This window comes from Adiantum capillus-veneris, chromosome 10, assembly GCF_014529385.1.
Source record: "Adiantum capillus-veneris isolate H3 chromosome 10, ASM1452938v2, whole genome shotgun sequence".
Taxonomy (NCBI): Eukaryota; Viridiplantae; Streptophyta; class Polypodiopsida; order Polypodiales; family Pteridaceae; genus Adiantum; species Adiantum capillus-veneris.
In genome coordinates, this window is record NC_140940.1 from 24,787,377 (window position 1) to 24,807,382 (window position 20,006).

The window sequence follows — 20,006 nt, forward strand, 5'->3', positions numbered from 1 at the left end:
CCCTGTGGCGCTGATGGTAGTCCCAAGACGTAGCAATCACACTGGACCTCCAAGGTTATCAGCTCGAGAAGAGACACCTGTTGAAAGATGTCCAAAGATTGCAAGTTGTAATCTGCTAGGGTTTTTGTGGCAAGCATTTCAGGATACCCCACTCTGCCAGAAGCTACACTCAGAAGAAAGATGTCTGAAGGCATATAACTTTGGGCAAAAAAATTCATGAAAGCTTGCCAAGTATTTGGAGTGTGCAGCTTGGTAGCTATAGACATCCACCACTGCATGGCATTGGCTTTGAAAAAACAAGGACTTGAAAAAAATCATTGATCCTTCTCTTGCAAGTAATCTTTATGGCTTATGCCCTGTAAAACAAAGCGATGAAGACGGGAGCACGCCCGATGCATGATGAAGTAAGGGTGGGAGTGGCTAATAAGTCCGGGGTCCCGACACGAAGCTTCTTTATAGATTTTCCAGTAAACTTTGGAAGCGCCACCTTGCTCTGTCTACTCTTTCGTGCATCTCTTTCAGTCCAGTTGTTATTTGAAGTGCTTCAAGTTGTTCAGTTTGCTCTTTTCCGTTGGCACCACGTGCCCCTCCCTGTGACAGTGGTATCAAAGCTTCAGGCGTGTGCTTTACTGAAAGCATACCGGTCCTACCACACACAAGACGGGGAGTGGCGGAGTTCCACCCCGAGAGAGCATTGGCCCCAAACGCTAGCGCCCCTTTCGGTATTTCTTTATATTCCTTGAACTCGGTACAACACCACTACTCCAATCCCTCTACCTTCACTTGGAAGTATGCCAGAGATTGAGCCCTTTGCACATATTAAAAGGCCCTTGGCCTATGAAAAGCAGTTTACATGAAAAGCTTCGAACTCAAAAGCATCTAATCCCAAAAGCTGGCGCCCAAAGCTGCCCAACGTAAATCACGGAAATCCGTACACTTGCCATGTCAACATGTTAGCGCAAATTGTGAAAATCTGTATAGGCTGCCACGTGGCACCACTAACGCAAATCACGAGCGTCCGTACAGTTGCCACGTCATCATCTTCTACGAAAGAGAGTGTGGTTTTGCTTTATTTTAATCTCTTTAGTCACTTGGGCCCTAACGGACGAGGTCCCATAAGTTGGTGGGAACTCTTCTTTAAAAATAGGCCACTTGGCAAGACTTTATTACTTGGTAAAACTTCTTTTACTGCTTCTTCTTCTTCTATTGCCTCTTCTTAGGGTTTAGGTTCCTTGGTCGGGATCTACAGGTTGGTTCCATTCTTCAGTGGCTTGCCACATTAGCAGTTTGTGAGACAGCCACCCATACCAGAGCCTGCGGACCACGCTCAACCATCTCTACTTTCTTCACAACATGTATGGTAAAGAGAGCTATATGCCGCCTATATATCACATAGATATGCAGAGCAAGCACCTTATATATGTTGCACAAACACTAGCCCCTTTCATTGCAATACTCTTTAATAGAGCATTGATCGAGGGATTGTCTTCAGAGAAGACTATACACACTATTGTGCCTATCCACAAGTCCGGGGATCCACTTGACCTAGGCAACTATAGGAGTATAATGATTGGCCACACACTGGCCAAGCTTTATAGAGCAATACTAGAGGTGCTGTCACAAATTGCTGACGTGTCAAAGCCCTGAAGAATGGAGCCCACTTGCAGATGCCGGCCAAGGGGCCTAAACCCTAAGAAGAACAAGTAACAGAAGAAGAAGTCCTACCAACTTATGGGGACCCCGTCCGATGGGACCAAGTAACATAATTAAAATAAAGCAGGACCCAAACACACACAGAAATAATTGCGAAGCAGCTGATGACGTGGCAGCTGTACAGAAATTCCGAAAACTGCGTTGACATGATGACGTGGCAGACTGTACGGATTTTCGCGTTTTGCGTTGACGGCTGTACGGAATTCTGTGATTTACGCTGGCAGCTTTTTGGCATTGCTTTTGGACCAAAAGCTTTTGAGTTTGAAGGCTTTTCATGTAAACTACTTTTCATAGGCCAAGGGTCTTTAAATATGTGCTAAGGGCTCATTCTCTGGCATGCTTCCCGGAGAAGGTGCAGAGTCTCGAGTACTGGCTTATACTGTGTTGAAGCAATATAAAGAAATACCGAAAGGGGCGCCAAGGTTTGGGGCCAATACTCTCTGGGGTGGAATTCCGCGACTCCATGTCGCGTGTCGTCTCTCTCTCTCAGTTTAGTTGTTATTAAAGTGCTAAAAGTCTATTAGGTCTGTTCTTTTCTATTGGCACGTGGTGCCCGTCTTGTGACAGGTGCAGCTCAATTCTTATGCAGAGCGCGAGTGCTTACAAGCACCAGGACAGGCAAGCTTCAGGCCTTTTCTATCATAGACCATAATTTCACTTTGCGTTGTCTGATGGATCACGCAAGGGCACAGAAGAGACGTCTACACTATTGCTTTGTGGATTTCTGCAAAGCCTTTGACATAGTACCACGAAGAGAGTCTTTCATCGCCTTCAGTCACTTGAAGTCCCTTCGGAGATGATTTGGCGGCTTTACAAACGCGTCTTAGCCAAGTACGTTGTCCAAGAGGCACCTCACAATCTCTTGCTAGCACCATTGGGGTGAAGTAAGGTTGTCCTCTCTCACTTACTTTGTTTGGGCTACATATTGATGACTTGTCAGAGTATATCCTATGAGCTGGGGGCGAGGCCGTGGATTTAGCAAGTATACTTGTTCAAATTATGTTATATGCTCATGATATTGTACTAGTATCTAAGTCACAGGAGGGGCTACAACGACATCTCCATTTCTTGGATGACTTTTGGACACTGAGTGGTCTCGCTACGAACCTTGGTAAGACCAAGGTTCTTATTTTCCACACATACAGGCAGATTAGGAGCAGAGCATGTTTTACACTAGCAGATGGGTGAGTCGAGATCATTGACTCATATATATACCTAGGGATCCCTTTTACTGCTACAACAGGACGATTCTCTACAGGAGTGCAGCCAGAGAAAGGATCATACGAGGATATGCAGCACTAGAGATGCTAGAGGGCTGGTGCCACCAGGTACATTTTCAAGAGCCCCGCACCAAGGGGTGGCTCTTCGACACAATAGTCACCCCAGCTCTCATGTATGCAGCATCAATTTGGCCACTGGGCCTTACCAGATCCTGGTGGACACAGGTTGAGAGACCACAAATCATTATGATATCCCGCTTGATACGCGGGAAACCCTCAGTGCCACATGACATCATCGGTGCAAAGCTAGCCGCACCACCCATGCTAGTGGAGGCTCTTTTTCAAACATTATGTTTTATCCAGAGAGTAGGGCAGCTCCCCCCTTACAGCTGGCGGAGAATGGAGAGAGTGGATCATAGTATGCACAGATGACACAATGGTTTAGCACACATGGCTTGGATATAGAGGAGATGCCACCCTTTCAGTACGACCTAGACTCACCACTCATCCGCCTTTCCCATGAGGAGAGGAATCGAGTCCTCAGATAGGATCTTTGGCAGTTATATATCAGGGAGACATGGATCGCACCGAGACAACCTCTTCCATCGAAGATGCTGTACTACAGGGATCATTTCATGACCATCTTGCAGAACAGCTCCATTCAGAGGCCTAGATGCATGGATGTTACATGTCCCACAGTGCTAGAGTAGCCATCCAGCAGCTCAGAGTTTCATCACATAGATTAGAGATTGAGGCAGAGCAAGCATCTCACACTCCTAGAGAGCAACGTATTTGTAGAGTTTGCATGGCAGGGATAGAGAGCGAGGAGCACTATGTTTGCAACTTCTGAGCTTACCATGACATACGGAGTTGCTACACTGCCTTATTTACAAGAGAACCAACACTCAGAGAGCTACATATAGTTTCATATCCACTAGAGATGGAGCTTCATTCCCTCCTTATACATGCACATGTACTCATTAGAGGTGCTTTCAAAAGCATCATTTTGAGCTCGAGTTAGCCTATCCATGATTGAGTTCTCCATTGATTGAGATTTCAAGTTTTCAAGCTTATTTTCTGCAAATCTGAAGCTTAGAGAGCCTAAGTGTGTGTGTGTGTGTGTGTGTGTGTGTGTGTGTGTGTGTGTGCGTGTGGAGCATTTAATGCTCAACCCCTTGGAGTATCCTTTTTTCTCTGTTGAGAGCGTGGGAAGGCGGCCTATATAAGGCAAATACATAAAAGTCAAAGACAACCCATTTTTGGGTGCCACTTGCCAATTGGCCGCCCAACCCAGATCTGTAGGAGGCGCTCGAGCCAATTGAGAAAGGCCTTGAGGTCCTCCAACAGAGGGACCCCAATTGCGACAAGCGGTGCTCCGGCTCGACCTCGCTTCGTTCGACCGGCTCCTTGTGAACTGCACCCACCGACCGTTCTGCCAATCCATTCTGGACTGGAAAAAACATTGCAATTCAGTTTGGCACCCAAGCCAAGTCCGCCTAAGCAGCATTTCTCACATATGGCTTGAAGTCCACCACTCCAGCCTGCTGTCTTTCACATGCCATCGACTCTTAAGTGGTGGTTTTTCCTGGAACTATTTTATAACACTAGTGCTTCTTTTAAGCGCCCCCTCACATTGCAGAGAAAACATCTAGAAGCTCAAGCAAATCAAAGTAGTGTCAAAAATTTCACAAGCATTAATGATTTGTATACCAAATCTCAAGCTTAAGGAAATGTATGCACATTTTCTCATCCACGGAGATGAAACATCAAAGTGTATCAAGGAGAAGCACCATGAAATGTACGTCAAATTTCTTCTTCTAGAAATTGTAAAGAGCTTAGATGCTGGCCCAAGAGAGTCTCCTAGTGCAAAGACCAGCTCTCGAGGGAATGCAGTAGCATTTAAATTTCTTGCACACATTAGTTTTCCTTTACTTTTGAATGCAAAATAAATTACCATCTATGGCAAAGTTTCCTTCAAGGCGAGGAGCGGCTCGAGATTCTGCAGACCAAGTCTATGTTGCAGATACAGTTGCAAATGAAGACAAAGAAGTGACTAAAGCCTACCAAAGCAAGACAGAAGAAGGAGAAGAAGGCCAAGACCACCTTGTTCATGGCGTAGAAGACTAAGGCGTTTATGAAGCAGACATTTTATGAAGATTTGTACCTTCTCCAGTTTTCATGGATATTGAGTTGTATCTTTAGTCTGTCAGTCTAGTCCAAACCCCAACGGGAGGGTTATAAGGTTCGTAGGCCTTATCCTAGAGTCACCATGGAGCATGTCCCTAGACTAATGGGCATCCTAAGTGGCATATGGCATGTGTAGCATTGTCAAAAGAGGCCTTGGTTATAGGCTATCCCATGTGGAGCATTTTTTAGAGCATAATATCACATGTAGGAGTCATGTAGGCATGAATAAAACCCCCTATATATGCAAATTTGAGTTTGGATCTTAGAATAGGTTGTTCTAAGTTGTCATGCATTAGGTAAGCAGATGCTACCTCTCTAGTGCTATATAAGCACCCCTTTTTGTACTCATTTCAACCAAGTAATCTAGTTCATTTTGTGTTTACACTCCAATCAATTTCTATTGAATGATTAGTGAAGAGATTAGTGTGCTACTATTTTGAATGCAATACTCTTTTATCCACCTTACACCTAACAAGTACGTCTACCTCACGTATGGCCAGGCATAGCAACAAAACAGCCCTCACTCCCTAAACTGCTTATGGGAGCTACCACCGGATAGAAGATGAATTATAAACAAAAGCCATGTTGCAATTTTACTGCTTTACTATGTTTCCCGCTAGCTTGTCTCTACATTTCCTAGGATAGAAAGCAACTGTTTTTGCATTTCACACCCCTCAAACTTCGTTTCCTTGTCACTATGGACCCATCATATGACATCTCAAGCACTGGTTTGGTCTACATGTGACCACAATCGTCTATGAATGTAGCACATCATCCTACTCAAGGGATTGCAATGGGCACAAGAAACTCGATGGAAGAACCAACAACAACTTTTATCGTTGATAGAGATGTCAGGAGTGCATCAAGCAGATAAAAGAACTACCAAAAGCAGAACCCATCTTTCTCAAGATATCTAGGAGTCTAAAATGCTCCATGCCAATCTCTAAGACTCAAGAGTCATAGCCACAATCTTCCTAGCCACGCACTCTCTCTAAATTCTTCTTCTCTCTCTAGAGAGTACTGATATTCTCTCTCCAAACCTGAATTTCACAATTTTCTTTCTCCAAAGAAGGTGCAGTTTTCTCTCCTGGCATCTCTAGAATGTATCGTTTTTCTCCCTCAAATTTTTAGCAGATTCTCTCTCTAAAACAGGGTGGTTTTCTCTCTATAGAGTTGAAAATCTCTCTTGTTCCTCATCCTTGAAAAGCACTTGCTTTTGTTTTCCCTGAAAGCGCTTGCTTTTTGTTTTTTTCCGATAATCATGTGCTTCTAGCTCTCCCTTGAAAAGCACTTGCTTTTGTTATTGCGTTAAAGCGTGTGCACGCGCGCGCATGTGTGTGTGTGTGTGCGCGCGTGCGTGCGTGTGCGTGCGTGTTGGGGGGGACAGGGGTGGGGGGGGATAAAAAGCCCAAGGCTTTAGAAAAGATAAGATTAAATATTTTATAAGGACCTATATAACAATCTCGAGAGTAGGCACTTTGACACATCTACACAGTATTCTTGGAGATCAACACTGTCAGCAGCACACATTCTTACCAGGGGCACTGACAGTGGAGCTTCAGCCTTCAGGCCACCGACTCTCTTGTGCACAAGCATTCCTGCTCCACCATCTTATCCTTCTCCCTTTACTCTCTTATTCAATTCAGTTTGTTCAATTGTTTTGAAGTATTAAAGTGGATTCAAGTCTTGTAGATTTGGTAGTTCACAATCTTTCCATCTGACCACTTGTCGAAAGCGGTTAAGACGCGCACATAGAGGGAATTGGGGTGGGGTGGGGTTAAGGTAGAATTTGAAGTTTAAACACAGGTAGCCGAGTTGAAAGCACCAGGATAATCTACAAACCTAAATACAAAAAAAAAACAGAGGACACAAACAAAGTATGGCAGAATACTCTTCAAGAATGCCAAGAAGGTATATGCTTGCATTGTGGGTTAGTGCAAAGTCTATGCAAGACTAGCAATCAACAAGAACCATAAGAACTGGCTTATAATGACGCCTAGACCAACTCCATGCCAAAGTGACCAACCAATCCCTAGCCCATGACAGCCCAGATATAGCCCTCTAACTAGACTAAAAAATGCATAAAAGCCTTGCCATGGCATCATGAATAGCTGGCCATCATTGGCCCTAAAAACTGGCTGCACTGGAAATGAAGCATCACGACATTGTTCTAATAAATATGCATTTGCTTTACCATTCTTGCTAGATTTTGGTCTTGGAAACACTCTTCGGTTTCCAAGGCCTTCAAAATGTTAAGGGATCCAAGCATACAAATTGTGATTCACTAATTCAATACTGTAAGTGCAGATAAGATGGGCTTCCATGTTCTGAATTCCAATTTTTGGAAGATCATCTATCCTGAGTTGATGTCAAAGATACCTACCTTCTCTCTTGTTTGGACTGGAGAACCAAACACCAAAGTCTCGCTCTCATTAAACAAAGTTTGCAAGTTCACAATCAAATACTTTATGATAGGTGCAAACCTGTGTTAAAATATAACCCTTCACCATTTCAGAAAAGTCTCTTTCCCTGTCACAATCAAAACGTTCCAACTCACTTTTATTGACCTCCTGCAATCCCAACAGTTTAAAACGAGATCAAGTTTGTCTCCAAATCAAAGCCTTCAAGTTGATTGATCTACAACAAAGATGTAGAGTTGTAGCCAACACCAAAGTAGAAAGTCAGGCATACACGTCATTCTCTCTTAACACATCATTTCATCTCTTAAAAACACACCCACACATGCACAAGAAAAAATACTCAATGGGAGAGACTCCTTTTCTGTAATTTTCAGGACTCTTAGGTGAGGGGAGCAGAAAATTTACAATACAAATAAAGAAACACGTGGCGAGTAAATTGAAATTGCCAGTAGCGAAGGCAAATGAGTCTCCTAGAACACGACGTTGGATCATAACACCCGAGGAAATTACAGGAGTTCAACAAAAAACAAGCAAAGCTCACGGGTGGTGAGCATGTACAGTGTGTGTGTGTGTGTGGACACCATTTTCATGTTTTTGAATCTTGAGAAAAAGTAAAATCAAACCTCAAGAGAGAGAGAAATCTAGGAAAGGCTCTCCATGCTAGTAACAAACTGCTCATTACAAGTGACCAAGGGTGGTCCGCCGGCATAGATCTGACATACCACTGCTCATACAAGTGACCAAGGGTGGTCCGGCATAGATCTGACACAAAATGATACGGTGACAGCAGTATGGAGCTTGCTAATTTTTCATTGTAGGGAAGATGACATGGCAAGCTGTCGTACGGACAGCCTGTACACAGACACTTTTCGAGATTGCGAATTCCTTTTAGAAATTTCATGCATTATGCTGATAATGAAACTTGGTAACTTGTAGCAAGTTGTTTTTAGCAACTCGTGACGTAAGTGTTGGGTTGGACCCCATTGCATCTCTCTTTGTCTCTCTGTAGGATAACCTTCACCTCCTCTGTCTCTTTCCTAAATGTACAGGTACATTTTCTTAAGAACCGGCTAAGTAACCAAGTAAGAACTGGTGTTCATCTGATAGGGATTTTTAAAACATTAATAAAGTCCTATTTTCTATGTGTGCGAAGAAGAATGTAAACGGCCGGCACCACATTGTGAGCAGTTTTTTGCTCAGTAGTGAACGTTGAGGCATACATGTTTCAGGCAAATGCGTAACAAGGTGGAAAGGTACGGAGTGTACGGTACGTAATCAATACGTAAGGTACGTACTTCTGTACGGATCGGCCTTTAAGGTACGTGACCAGTACGTAACATTTGTAACAACAAAAAGAATAGTGACTTTAGCCTTTTCCAGGCTATACATACTAGGAACTACATAGAGTCTAGACATAGATACTACTTCAAACATCCATTAGATACTGCTTCAATGTCCATTAGATACTGCTTCAAATGTTATCCGTACTTAACTCTTAGAATACATCACTTAGTCAAATTTCAATAGCACTAAACATGAGTCACGATTGCGAAAAGTTAAAACTTAAAACTTCAACATACCATGATACCAGAATCAAAATACATAAAACATCAAGAGTCAAGATTGAGGACTGATTATCAATCCTCATACAAAGATGGATACATCATACTATAGTGACCAGTCTAGACTCTACCATCAAAAAGACAGAAAAATGGGAATACACTATATAATACAATAAACTTTAGTCCATTGCCCAATGGCAAGATGCCCCTAAAAAGACAAAAAAACAACAAAAAAAAATTAAATTTGTGAAAGGGGGAGGGGGGGGGGGGGGGGGGGGGGGAACAAAACAAAACCGTACGCTATCTATCCATACGTACGGAACCGTACCGTACGGATCCGTACGTACATACGGATGCAACCTTGATGCGCAAAAATGAACAAGGCATGAAGGCAGCCCGTAAACGTTGTTAGGAAGTAAGTTGTGCATGCCACATGAAACTTGACTAGTTTTTGTCAATCACAGTCTTGCGGAGAAGAGAGATCACTGAGGTAGAAAGAGAGAGGACAGCTGAGAGAGAGAGAGAGAGAGAGAGAGAGAGAGAGAGAGAGAGAGAGAGATCTAGGAAAGGCTCTCTATGCTGATAAAAAACTGCTCATACAAGTGACCAAGGGTGGTCCTGCATAAATCTGACATACCCCAATGGATAGACCCGAGGTACACACAACTGCACCTACTACTGACACTGCCAACTGCTCCTACACATGAGACCACTGACACAGTCTCTAGACGGGCAATCACTCCTAGACTGATCCTCCTCCCTAGTATCAACAAAGAAATGGAGAAAGAGAGGGACGTGCTTCAAGGCCACAAGCATAGCTGTCATCTAGAGGATATGTAGGTCTCTGCACTCCTAGGCCTGCACCTAGGACTAGGTGCTCTGCCTCTACACTGAATGCCCATGGATTGAGGAGAATGCTCGGAGGGAACAACCTGCTGCCCATCGCCCTGATGAAGGGTGCTCACTGGAGACAAAACGGAAGCTGCCCATGCCTGCCAGAAACGCTAGGGCTGCTGCCTGCTGGCCTCAAACCGCAAGCCCGTTGGGGCACTCAAGGGAGGCCGCCCCCCTCTGGGGCTGAACTACATACTCAAGAGGGGACCCCAATGGTGTCACGTACACATCTAACCCTATGTGCAAGTGGACAAGTTGTAACTCCTACTTCTAGGGTTTAGAACAGCCTAGGAAGTGTTTTGGCAACCTTGTGTGCCTGTACGCAGGACGTGCATGTCCAAGCACTTAAAGAGTAGTTGCATATCCTCTGATTGCACAACCCATTAGCATTAGCATCAATACCTAGCACCAAGCATGAGCATTTTTCACCGCAAGTGACCGTTTTTGGAACTGCACATGAACCAGCCTCTTATAGGCTTTTTTTTTAAAAATAATAAAATGACCTTTCATTTTCCAAGGTCGTGGGTTGTTGGGAGCATGGCGGAGTTCCGCGGCCAGAAGCATTGACCCTAAAAATTGGTGCCCCTTTCTGTATTTCTTTATCATTGATCATTGCAAAGTACAAATCCCGAGAGCAAAGGTCCCTCGAGAGTTGTACTTTGCAATCATCAATGATAAAGAAATACAGAAAGGGGCACCAATCAAGCAGATGCAGTAGGCAAACATTTTGTCACAATTTCATTTTCAGATTGTGCATGTTCAAGGTTAAAAGAATGTGGTGGCAAATGCATTCTATCGCGAGCAATTGGTTTTGGCTATTTCGCCAGTTCATCACCACATCTTCGAGGATATGTTAGATCACTACGCCACAGATCCAAATTTTGTAGACATAGTTGACAAATTACAAAGTGGGGAAGTGATTGAAGGCTATCCCCTCAAGAAAGGCTATTTGATGCGGAAAAACTTGTGTGTTTCACAAGCGTTGCGGAATAAGGTTTTGATAGAGTGCCATTGTCCACCTTTTTCAGGCCGTCACGGCATAGAAACCACCTTGAAGGGTGTGGAACAGTTCTTCTATTGGCCGAGGCTTAAAAAGGATGTGGACGAGTTTGTTCGCAGTTGTTTAGTATGCCAGAAGGTCAAGTTTGATAGGCATAGGGCACCAAGTCTTCTACAACCTTTACCTGTTCCTAGCCGATCATAGGAAAGTATAGCAACAGATTTCATCTTTTCTCTTCCCGAGACTAAGAGTGGGCATGATGGCATTTGGACAGCCAGTAACAGCTTTAGCAAGCATGCTCATTTTGTTCCGGCCAAGAAGACAGTTAAGCCCGATCGTTTGGCTAAATTGTTTCTCACAAATATTTCGACTTCATGGCATGCCTCAGCCTATAGTTTCAAATAGAGATTCTCGTTTTACTTGTTTGTTTTGGAGGGTAATCTGGGAAAATATTGGTACACGGTTACAATTCTCGTCCCCTTTCCACCCACAGATAGGTGGGCAATCGGAGATAGCAAATTCAGTGGTTTTGGACTTGTTGAAGTCTTACATCTCTGAAGTATTTGCCTTTGGTGGAGTTTGCCTACACAATACATACGTCTACGGGGAAGGCACCATTTGAGATTATCGAGGATGCTAAGAAGGTTCCTGAAACCGGCCCGTGGGGCGGTAGGCGTTGGCTTTCACCCGAAATTCTTTACTTTAGACACACACACAGAGCACTTTGCAAAGGTAACCTGCAACGGGAATTGACACTTGAATACACACACGGCTCGGAAGCTAGAATGCCCCGAGGAGACGCCGACAACCTGTAGGCCCCAAATTTGGCGCCTCTTTTGGTATTTCTTTATACTTTGAGAGGGTAAATTTACAAAGTAGAGTCCTGGGAATCCAAATTTCGGCAACATAACAACCCCAAAACTTGCGTGAAATCAATTCCCCTGCTGGAACTCACTTCCACTGGCATAAACCCTCTCATTCCTGCCCAAAAACAGTAAATTCAGCACGCTGTATTTAATGGTTTTTGCCCTGTTTTCAGCCCCAAACAGTTCCCTAATTGTCCTCTGCCAGTGGGGCACTATTCCCAATGGTTCTGACGTCCGTATGGCTGAAAAACAGTCAATTTACAGCGCATACACAACGCTGAAAACGCACCTGTACGGTGAGGTTATGACCCTCACCGGTGCCTGCTTTGGAGTAGCAGTTAGCTACCCCTGTTCCTGCTCAAGGAGGCTCTTGCCTCAACACAAAAGCATGAAACCACACAGCTGTACATCAGTCAAATGAAGAGCCCTCTGGTGGGGCATCACATAACTGCACGTAGGGGAGAGAGAGAGCAGTCTCTAGTGTGCAGGTCGTCACTCCTAGCACCACACTGTACATAAGAGGGAAAGAAAGCACTCCATAGCTCTTAACCTGTGAGACACAGGTTCTCAATGAAGCATCCCCCCAGCATAAATCGAGCGCCCCCTCTGCTGCCCTTGACCTGTAATGCATCTATGAACAAATAGATGCAAAAAGGGGAAGATTTCCATGGCTGCCAAAACCTGCGTATCGCTGAAAACGCAGCAAAACAGCTCTGTAAACACGCATCTGATGCCTCCAATGCTGAAAATGAGCTCCTATGTCCTAGGTGAAGTCACGAGAAACTCAAAAATGGAGAGAAATGGCTGAAAATCAGCGTTACAGCCTCCAAAACTGCTCCAAAAAGTCAGTTACGAATTCTCTTCTCCCAAACTTGGTAAATTGGCCAAAAACTTGGCACTCATACATGCAATTTCCCCGCATTGGGCTTCCTACTTAAAAATCTCTCAACTGGTGCATCAGTTGACTTTGCATCAGAGTAATAAAATGTTTCCCTGGTCATACCGAAGGTAACGACGCGAACAGATTTCATGGCCCAAAATAGCAGTTCCAATTTTAGGAGATGCTTCCGTTGGGCTCCCACTGGTCATCTGACCATCTATCCTCATTGGGACCGCATCCAAAAGTGCAATGTGGCCCAACTGTCGGACACTTTCTGTCGGTAGTCCCACCTTGACTTTATGCCTTTATTGAGTTCACTTCCTAGTATCCACCAACTTGCTAAGTGCGACGGGGGGACCTATATGATCTTGCTCTGAGCCTAGACATCCTCTTACTATACGAATTCTAGTGCCAACCGCTTCCCATTTCCGGGTGAAACTACCGTTCACATTGGCCATACAATGTCAGACCATTTGCAACTTCAAAAAGAGGGTCTCAAAAAAACAAACAAAACCCATTGGAAAGAAACCAACAACTAAAGTCAACAGTTGCCACGTCCTCGTGACATAGTTAACAGCTGCCACGTCCCCGTGACAGTTCCACCTATTCTAGGCACCAAGGACAAGATTTTTGAAGTAGGTCAATATGTTCTGGACGCTGCTTTTGCCAAGGTGCGCGAAGCTCTTGAGAAGTCTCAAGCACGGCATAAGAAGGCAACGGACAAGCATCGACGTGACTTACACTTGAAGGAGGATGACTGGGTGCTTCTACGGTTTGAAAAGTCACGTCTACAGAAACGAAAGGGTAAGGAGCGACTTTTTCCAAAGTTGAGTATGCGGTACTATGGCCTTTCCAGATTCAAGAGAAGATAAATGATGTATCCTTCAGGAGGCTGAAGTTACCACATACTTGGAAGATTCACAATGCATTTCATGTGAGTCTATTCAGACCTTTCAAAGGTGAGGTGCCAATGGACAAGGAGCCAGAGGAGCAACCTGAGGTGGAAGAGACAAAGGAAATTCTCGTTCCAGAACAGATCTCGACTCACAAGGAAAGGAAAGTGAAAGGTAAGCTGATACGCCGATATTTAGTCAAGTTTAAGAACTATCCGGCATTCAATGCGAAATGGATGGCGGAGGAGGACCTAGCAAATTTTAGAGCTTTACCTTGAGACTTTTGGTCTAGCTTCGACTATTCCAAGAGTTACCGATAATCAGCACGTTGAATCTAGTGCGGTGTGGACTGCACAGGAGGGGAGTTACTCCGCTCCTTTGTCCCAGATGGGATAAAGTCACTGATTTCTTTTGTGATTTCAAGGATACTAACAGGCTGACAATATTGTGTTGTATGACTTCATGAAAAGAAGTGCTGAGAAATGGGAATTCCTAACATGAATCTGTTATATGTGCTCTCTCATGTGTGTAGTGTTTAAAAGCATGTCTGAAAGTTGAAATGACTGCAGCTAGAGATCGGTGCGGTCTTGATGTGATTGCCAAATACGTTACAGTGATCATGATTCTCATCTAAGATCTCAACAGGGATAGTGATGTGAATGTCATGTGAATGTTCAATGACTATCGTCTTCGTGCAAGTATTGGATATGTGTCGTCTACTACGCCTGTACTTAGAGTCAGTGTCTACTGAATTGTTTCTATAGATGTTGGTTTTGCAAGCGTAATCGAGGACGATTACAATTCTTTCAAGAGGGGGGTATGTCACAAAGTGATGACATGGAATGACCTAAAGAACAAAACCCTACTGAAAGATGCAGAAGAAGTTTTACCAACTTGCAAAGCCTATCCGAGAGGCCTAAAATCATCAATTTTATAAGTTGTTTCAACTTATGTGACTCTGTCCGACCTAAGGGACACAATGCTAAAAACTGGTGTGGAAGGTTGATGATGTGGCAATTGTATGGACGTCCGCGAATCACGTTGCTAACGTGAAACCTGTATGGATTTTCGCAAGTCGTGCCGGCTACCCCTAGCGCTAGCTTTTGGGCCAAGATGCTTTTGAACTTGTAGCTTTTCATGTACTGGCTGTAGGCCAAGGGCCTTTATAAGAGTTGTCAGGGCCTCTCTTCAGCAGATTGGCTTGGGAGCACTTCTGAGAAGAGGACCCTCGGGGGCATGATGCCAAACCCCATGTATGGTAACATTGGCATCCAGCAAGGGTTTCAATCCAATAGAAGTGTACATTGTTTGACAAAAGTATGAAGGTCTCATTAAGTCATTTGTCCACATGTTTGACAATTTTCTTGCAGATGCATGCGATGATAAAAGGATGCTTACCACACTAAATCATCTATGGCATGTACAGTCACCAAATGTATTGCAGTGTTACCTTGAAGCTTTTGGTTTGCAACCCACGTATTCCCCAACTCAGGTCACTTCAGTAGAGCAAAGGTCAAAGGGCTTGGCACGTGCTCAAAAGAGGGGTGATAATAGAGCTAGCACTTCACATGTACGTAAGGATTCAGTGCAATAGAAGTGTACATTGCTTAACAAAAGTATGAAGGTCTCATTAAGTCATTTGTACACATGTTTGACAGTCTTTCTTGCGGATACATGCGATGATAAAAGGGTGCTAACCACACTAAATCATCTATGGCATGTATATATGCATGCAATCGAGGACGTTTGCGATTTTAAGAGGGGGGTATGTCTCAAGACAGTGACAACCACTATATATATTTGTTGATTTCTTTCCCTTGATTTTATTTTATTTTTGGGACCCTCTTGTTAAAATCACAAATGCCCGGACATTGCATGGCCAGTGTGAAACGGCCGTTGGCCGAGAGTTTCACCCGCAGTAAGGAAGGGCACGTCGCCATGATGGTCAGGCCAATCAACACAGAAATCCGAGCAGTAAAAGGTTGGCTAGGCTCAGTTCAAAGTCATTTAGGTCCCTTGGCAAGACTTTTAAGTTGGTGGGTACTAGGAACTAAACCAAAGGGAGTCAAATGGATACTTGGCAGTAGGGGAGCTGTCACAAACTGCTAACGTGTCAAGTCAGTAAAGAGCAGAGCCAACCTTTAGATCACGGCCGAGGGGCCTAAACCCTAAGAAGAACAAGCAACAGAAGAAGTCCTACCAACCTATGGGACCCCGTCCGATGGGGCCCAAGTGACATAAAGGATTAAAATAAAGCAGGACCCACACACAGAGTGAAAGACATGCGTAGCAGCTGATGACGTGGTAGCTATACGAAAAAACTCGAAAATTGCGTTGACATGATGACGTGGCAAACTGTACGGATTTTCGTGTTTTGCGTTGACTGCTGACGTGGCAGTTGTACGAAATTCCGTGACATACGCTAGCAGCTTTTTGGCATTGCTTTTGGACCAAATGCTTTTGAGTTTGAAGGCTTTTCATATAAATTGCTTTTGGGGCCTAGGGCCTTTACATATGAGGCCATGGGCTCATTCTCTGGCATGCTTCCTGGAGAAGGTGCAGAGTCTGGAGTACCAGCTTGTATTGTGTTGATGCAATATAAAGAAATACCGAAAGGGGCGCCAAGGTTTGGGGCCAATACTCTCGAGGGTGGAATTCCACCACTCCGTGTCGCGTGTCGTCTCTCTCTCTCAGTTCAGTTGTTATTGAAGTGCTAAAAGTCTGTTCAGTCTGTTCTTTTCTATTGGCACGTGATGCCCGTCTTGTGACAAGAGCTGCATGCAGACCAACACACACTTTTTCCAGAAGCATCATCCAAGAGGGGGCCTGTGGCGCCCATTTTTCAGTGGGGGCTGATTTTTTATTCAGTGTGCTACTCAGTGGGTGAGTAGTGGGTGCAGGTGATCACAGATGGAAAGCTTTCCTTCTCCCTTGCTCTATGTAGCACGATGATTTGCTCTCACGCATCTCTCTCTCCCCTTTGCACATATGGTAATGCCCCACTAGTTGGGCTTCTCAGATGACCATGTACAGTTATGGGGGTTTTATGCGTGTTTGCCAAGGCAAGAGCCTTTGAAAACGGAGAGTTTTCTCGTGCGAAAACTTGTCCAATTTACAAGGAACTGTCCCATTGCATGCGGGAGCTTCTGAGACACGCGTAGACGTGTTTGCTCCACCCAAATTGATGTGAAACAGAAAATTACAGCCTGCTGTGTTTTTTTGCAGGTTTAGGGTTTCGCACCTAAACTGCAAGGTAATGCCACGCAAGCCTCGAAAAAGTCTTGGGTGCTTGTACATGACAATTTAAAGAGATTTCCCACGGGGCAAGTGACCCTACACGTGCGGGAGCTCGAGGGCCACATGAGTGATCGGCACGCGAATTGGCGCGCAAAACAGAGAATTACAGCTTGCTGTAATTTTTTGCAGGTTTAGGGTTTGCTAGTTTTAATGCCTACAGGTCCCAAGAGCTTCGGGGAAGCGCTAGAACACCGAACAGCTGTTTTGGTGCAAATTGGAGGCCAAAAACAGAGATTTCAGTGTGCTGTAAGTTCTTGCCAGGTTTTGTAAAGTGCTCTGAAGTGCGTGGAAAGTCACCGTTTACTTGGGATTTTGTCCATACAGACTTCTACTGTAGTTATGTTGCCGAAATCGGGTAAGAGTAGGGAAATTTCAGCCCGATAAAAGTGGGACGGCTTCTAGAACTTTACAAGTTTTCTTTGGGGCCAATGTGGTGTCACTCTCTGCTTGGAAGCACCCTAGCTCCCAGGCCGTGTTTTGTTTTGAAGTGTAATTCCCAATCACAGGTTTATTCGGGAAGTTCCTTTGTGTCGTAAAGTTAAAGTAATGATCGGGTGAAAGCTAAAGTCTACCGCCCTACGGGCCGGTTCCAGTCCCAGTTTCTCCCAGGGAGAAGAGTTAGGGAGTGACGGTTGTTTTGTGGTTGTGGCCGGCCAGTATGAAGCAGTGTTCTCATGTCGGGACATTCCAACCATATTTAGCCTTGGGTTTTGGCTTGGTTCTATGATCAACAGGCTCCTGGAGGCTGGAGGCAGTTTTTCGAGCCTTGCTTGCCTTTCTTTCCCAATTCTATGCCTCTACCTACTATCTCCCTATTTTTTCCAGATCAAGGGTCTTGGCAATCTGGAGGCAGTTTTTCAAGCCTTGCTTGCCTTTCTTTCCCGATCCTCTAGTGCCTCTACCTACTATCTCCCTATTTTTTCCCAATCAAGGGTGTTGGCTGCCTGGCCGACCTGGGCAATTGGGACCATACAGGTGTGGGCAGGGGCACAAAAGGAGGCAGTTGTGCACAGTGGTCTTGGGGGCATCCCTAGTGGGCAGTCCTGGGGTTGCAGACAGGCAGTGAGGAGGGCATCTTGCCCAACGTTTTTCCTCATCCCCAGTGTTTTCCATTCTCAGCGAGAGGCCAGCACACATGCGATTCAACCAGAAAGGAGGGGGGGGGGGGGGGGGGGGGGGGGGGGGGGGGGGGGCGCTCCCTTGGGTGTCCCTCTGGGACGCAGTAGGAGGCCGATGGGCAGCTTGCAGATGGGGCAGCCCATATCTGCGTTTTTGGGTAGCTAGCTATGAGCGGCAGTAGGAGAGGTACGTAGCAGGAGATCTACAGTCAAATACTTGGAGGTTCTTCCACCCATGCTGCATTAGCTCTTTCCCGCACACCACCCATACAGGCCACACTCCCGCTCCCCCCCCCCCCAAGGGACCATGCCACACAACCGTTGGTACGATGATGAGTGCAGAGACTGTTAGATTTACTCCACTTTGCTGCTTCACTCAGGTCTAGGGCATACATGTACGTCTAGTATATCTCCGGACTGGCCACCCACTGCATTGTCCAGTCGCCCACTTCTGGGCTGGCCGCCCACCTTGAATGGGCACCCTATATTCTTTTTTTCATGTTGGGTCATGGGGATTTTCTCTGCATTGCCCTACTTGCCTATATGGGGCCAGGGGGTACCCACAGATATCATCTGATTGTATAGACAAAGTCTTTTGTTCGGGTAGTCATGGGGGGTTGATCGCCCCCTCTTCCACACTGCCTTTTGTGTTGTCTACTACTCTTCTCTCTCTCTCTCTCTCTCTCTCTCTCTCTCTCTCTCTCTCTCTCTCTCTCTCTCTCTCTCTCTCTCTCTATTGAGCAGGAGTCACCGTACGCATGCCTCACGGAGGAGATTATGGAGTACTCCACACTGGGTGAAGTCTTCCTTATGGGAGACTTCAATGCTCGTACACGCAGTGAGCAGTGTGAGACATATGACCATGAGGACCCAGAGACACTACACACTCTAGATGAGGAGGATACTATGAGAGACACAGCAGACAGAGCTCCAGTCACAGCTTACGGACGACATCTACTTCGACTTGGCTCCCAGCACCGTCTCGTTATTTATAACGGAATGGTCCAGTGGCCCACCTCAGGGGGGCTGACTTGTATGCCACATGGAGTTGCAGAAGGAGGGGGGAGTACAGTCGACTATATTCTGGGACCCAGGGAGGCTACACACCTTATCACATCCTTCACCATTCCACCCATACCCATCGGAGCCGACCACACATACCTCTCTTTCTCCATCACCGGAGATACCATCACACACAGCTCCACAACACGCACTCCACACACCACCATCCATTTCACACATGAGTTAGCCTCTATTTACTCAGCCAAGGTCGAACATGGCCTATGTCTCCTCCACCCATCCACACCACTCTCAGTTCTCACATCACATATCTCTTCCGTTCTCTACACTTCAGCTATTAGCTCTTTTCCACACACCACTCACACAGGACGCACTCCCCCCCCGGGGCTATGCCTCAGAACCGCTGGTATGATGATGAGTGCAGAGAGCTATACCGACGCCTCCATGCACGGCGAGCCTTAGGAGAGATCACAGAGAGAGAGGCCAGACGGCATATGAAGACGCTGACACGCCAAAAGCGGCGAGCATTCGAAGAGGCACAGGAGCTTGAGCTATACCGCCTATTCATGAGCATGGATAGCGCGACGGCATGGCGCACCCTGCGCGAGCCACGTCCGACTACAGCTATTGAGGATCCACAGATATGGCATGATTATGCAGAGCGACTTTATGAAGTGCCAGGGCAGCCTCCTATTCCACAACCACACGAGCCTCGTCCCACGTGCTCCTCCTTCTTTACAGCAGAGATGGTAGAGAGGGCCATACGCCGCATGCAGCACAGACGATCAGCTGACCATACTGGATTACAGAGTGAGCACATCATTTATGCGGCCTCCACTATCGCCCCGTTGATTGCACATGTCTTCAACCGGGCTATAGGGGAGGGCTTCCCAGAGGAGTGGACACAGCACACCATAGTGCCTATCCACAAATCTG

At 45.6% G+C, this 20,006-nt stretch overlaps 1 protein-coding gene across 6 annotated transcripts in view; it reads right to left on the reverse strand.

Moving 5' to 3' along the window:
* LOC147448561 (sorting nexin 2A-like) overlaps positions 1–20,006 on the reverse strand; it is a 103,268-nt gene that overhangs the window by 16,881 nt on the left and 66,381 nt on the right. For 5 of the 6 annotated variants that reach the window (XR_015189361.1, XR_015189363.1, XR_015189362.1 and 2 more), the window contains exon 4: positions 7,604–7,690. The exons of the other annotated variant lie outside the window; for it this stretch is intronic. Coding sequence is in view for 2 of the 5 variants with exons in the window: in XM_086521128.1 (XP_086377254.1) it covers positions 7,604–7,690 (87 nt within the window). In the remaining 3 variants the exon portion in view is untranslated. The remainder of the gene's footprint in view (positions 1–7,603; positions 7,691–20,006) is intronic. 6 annotated transcript variants of the gene reach the window in all.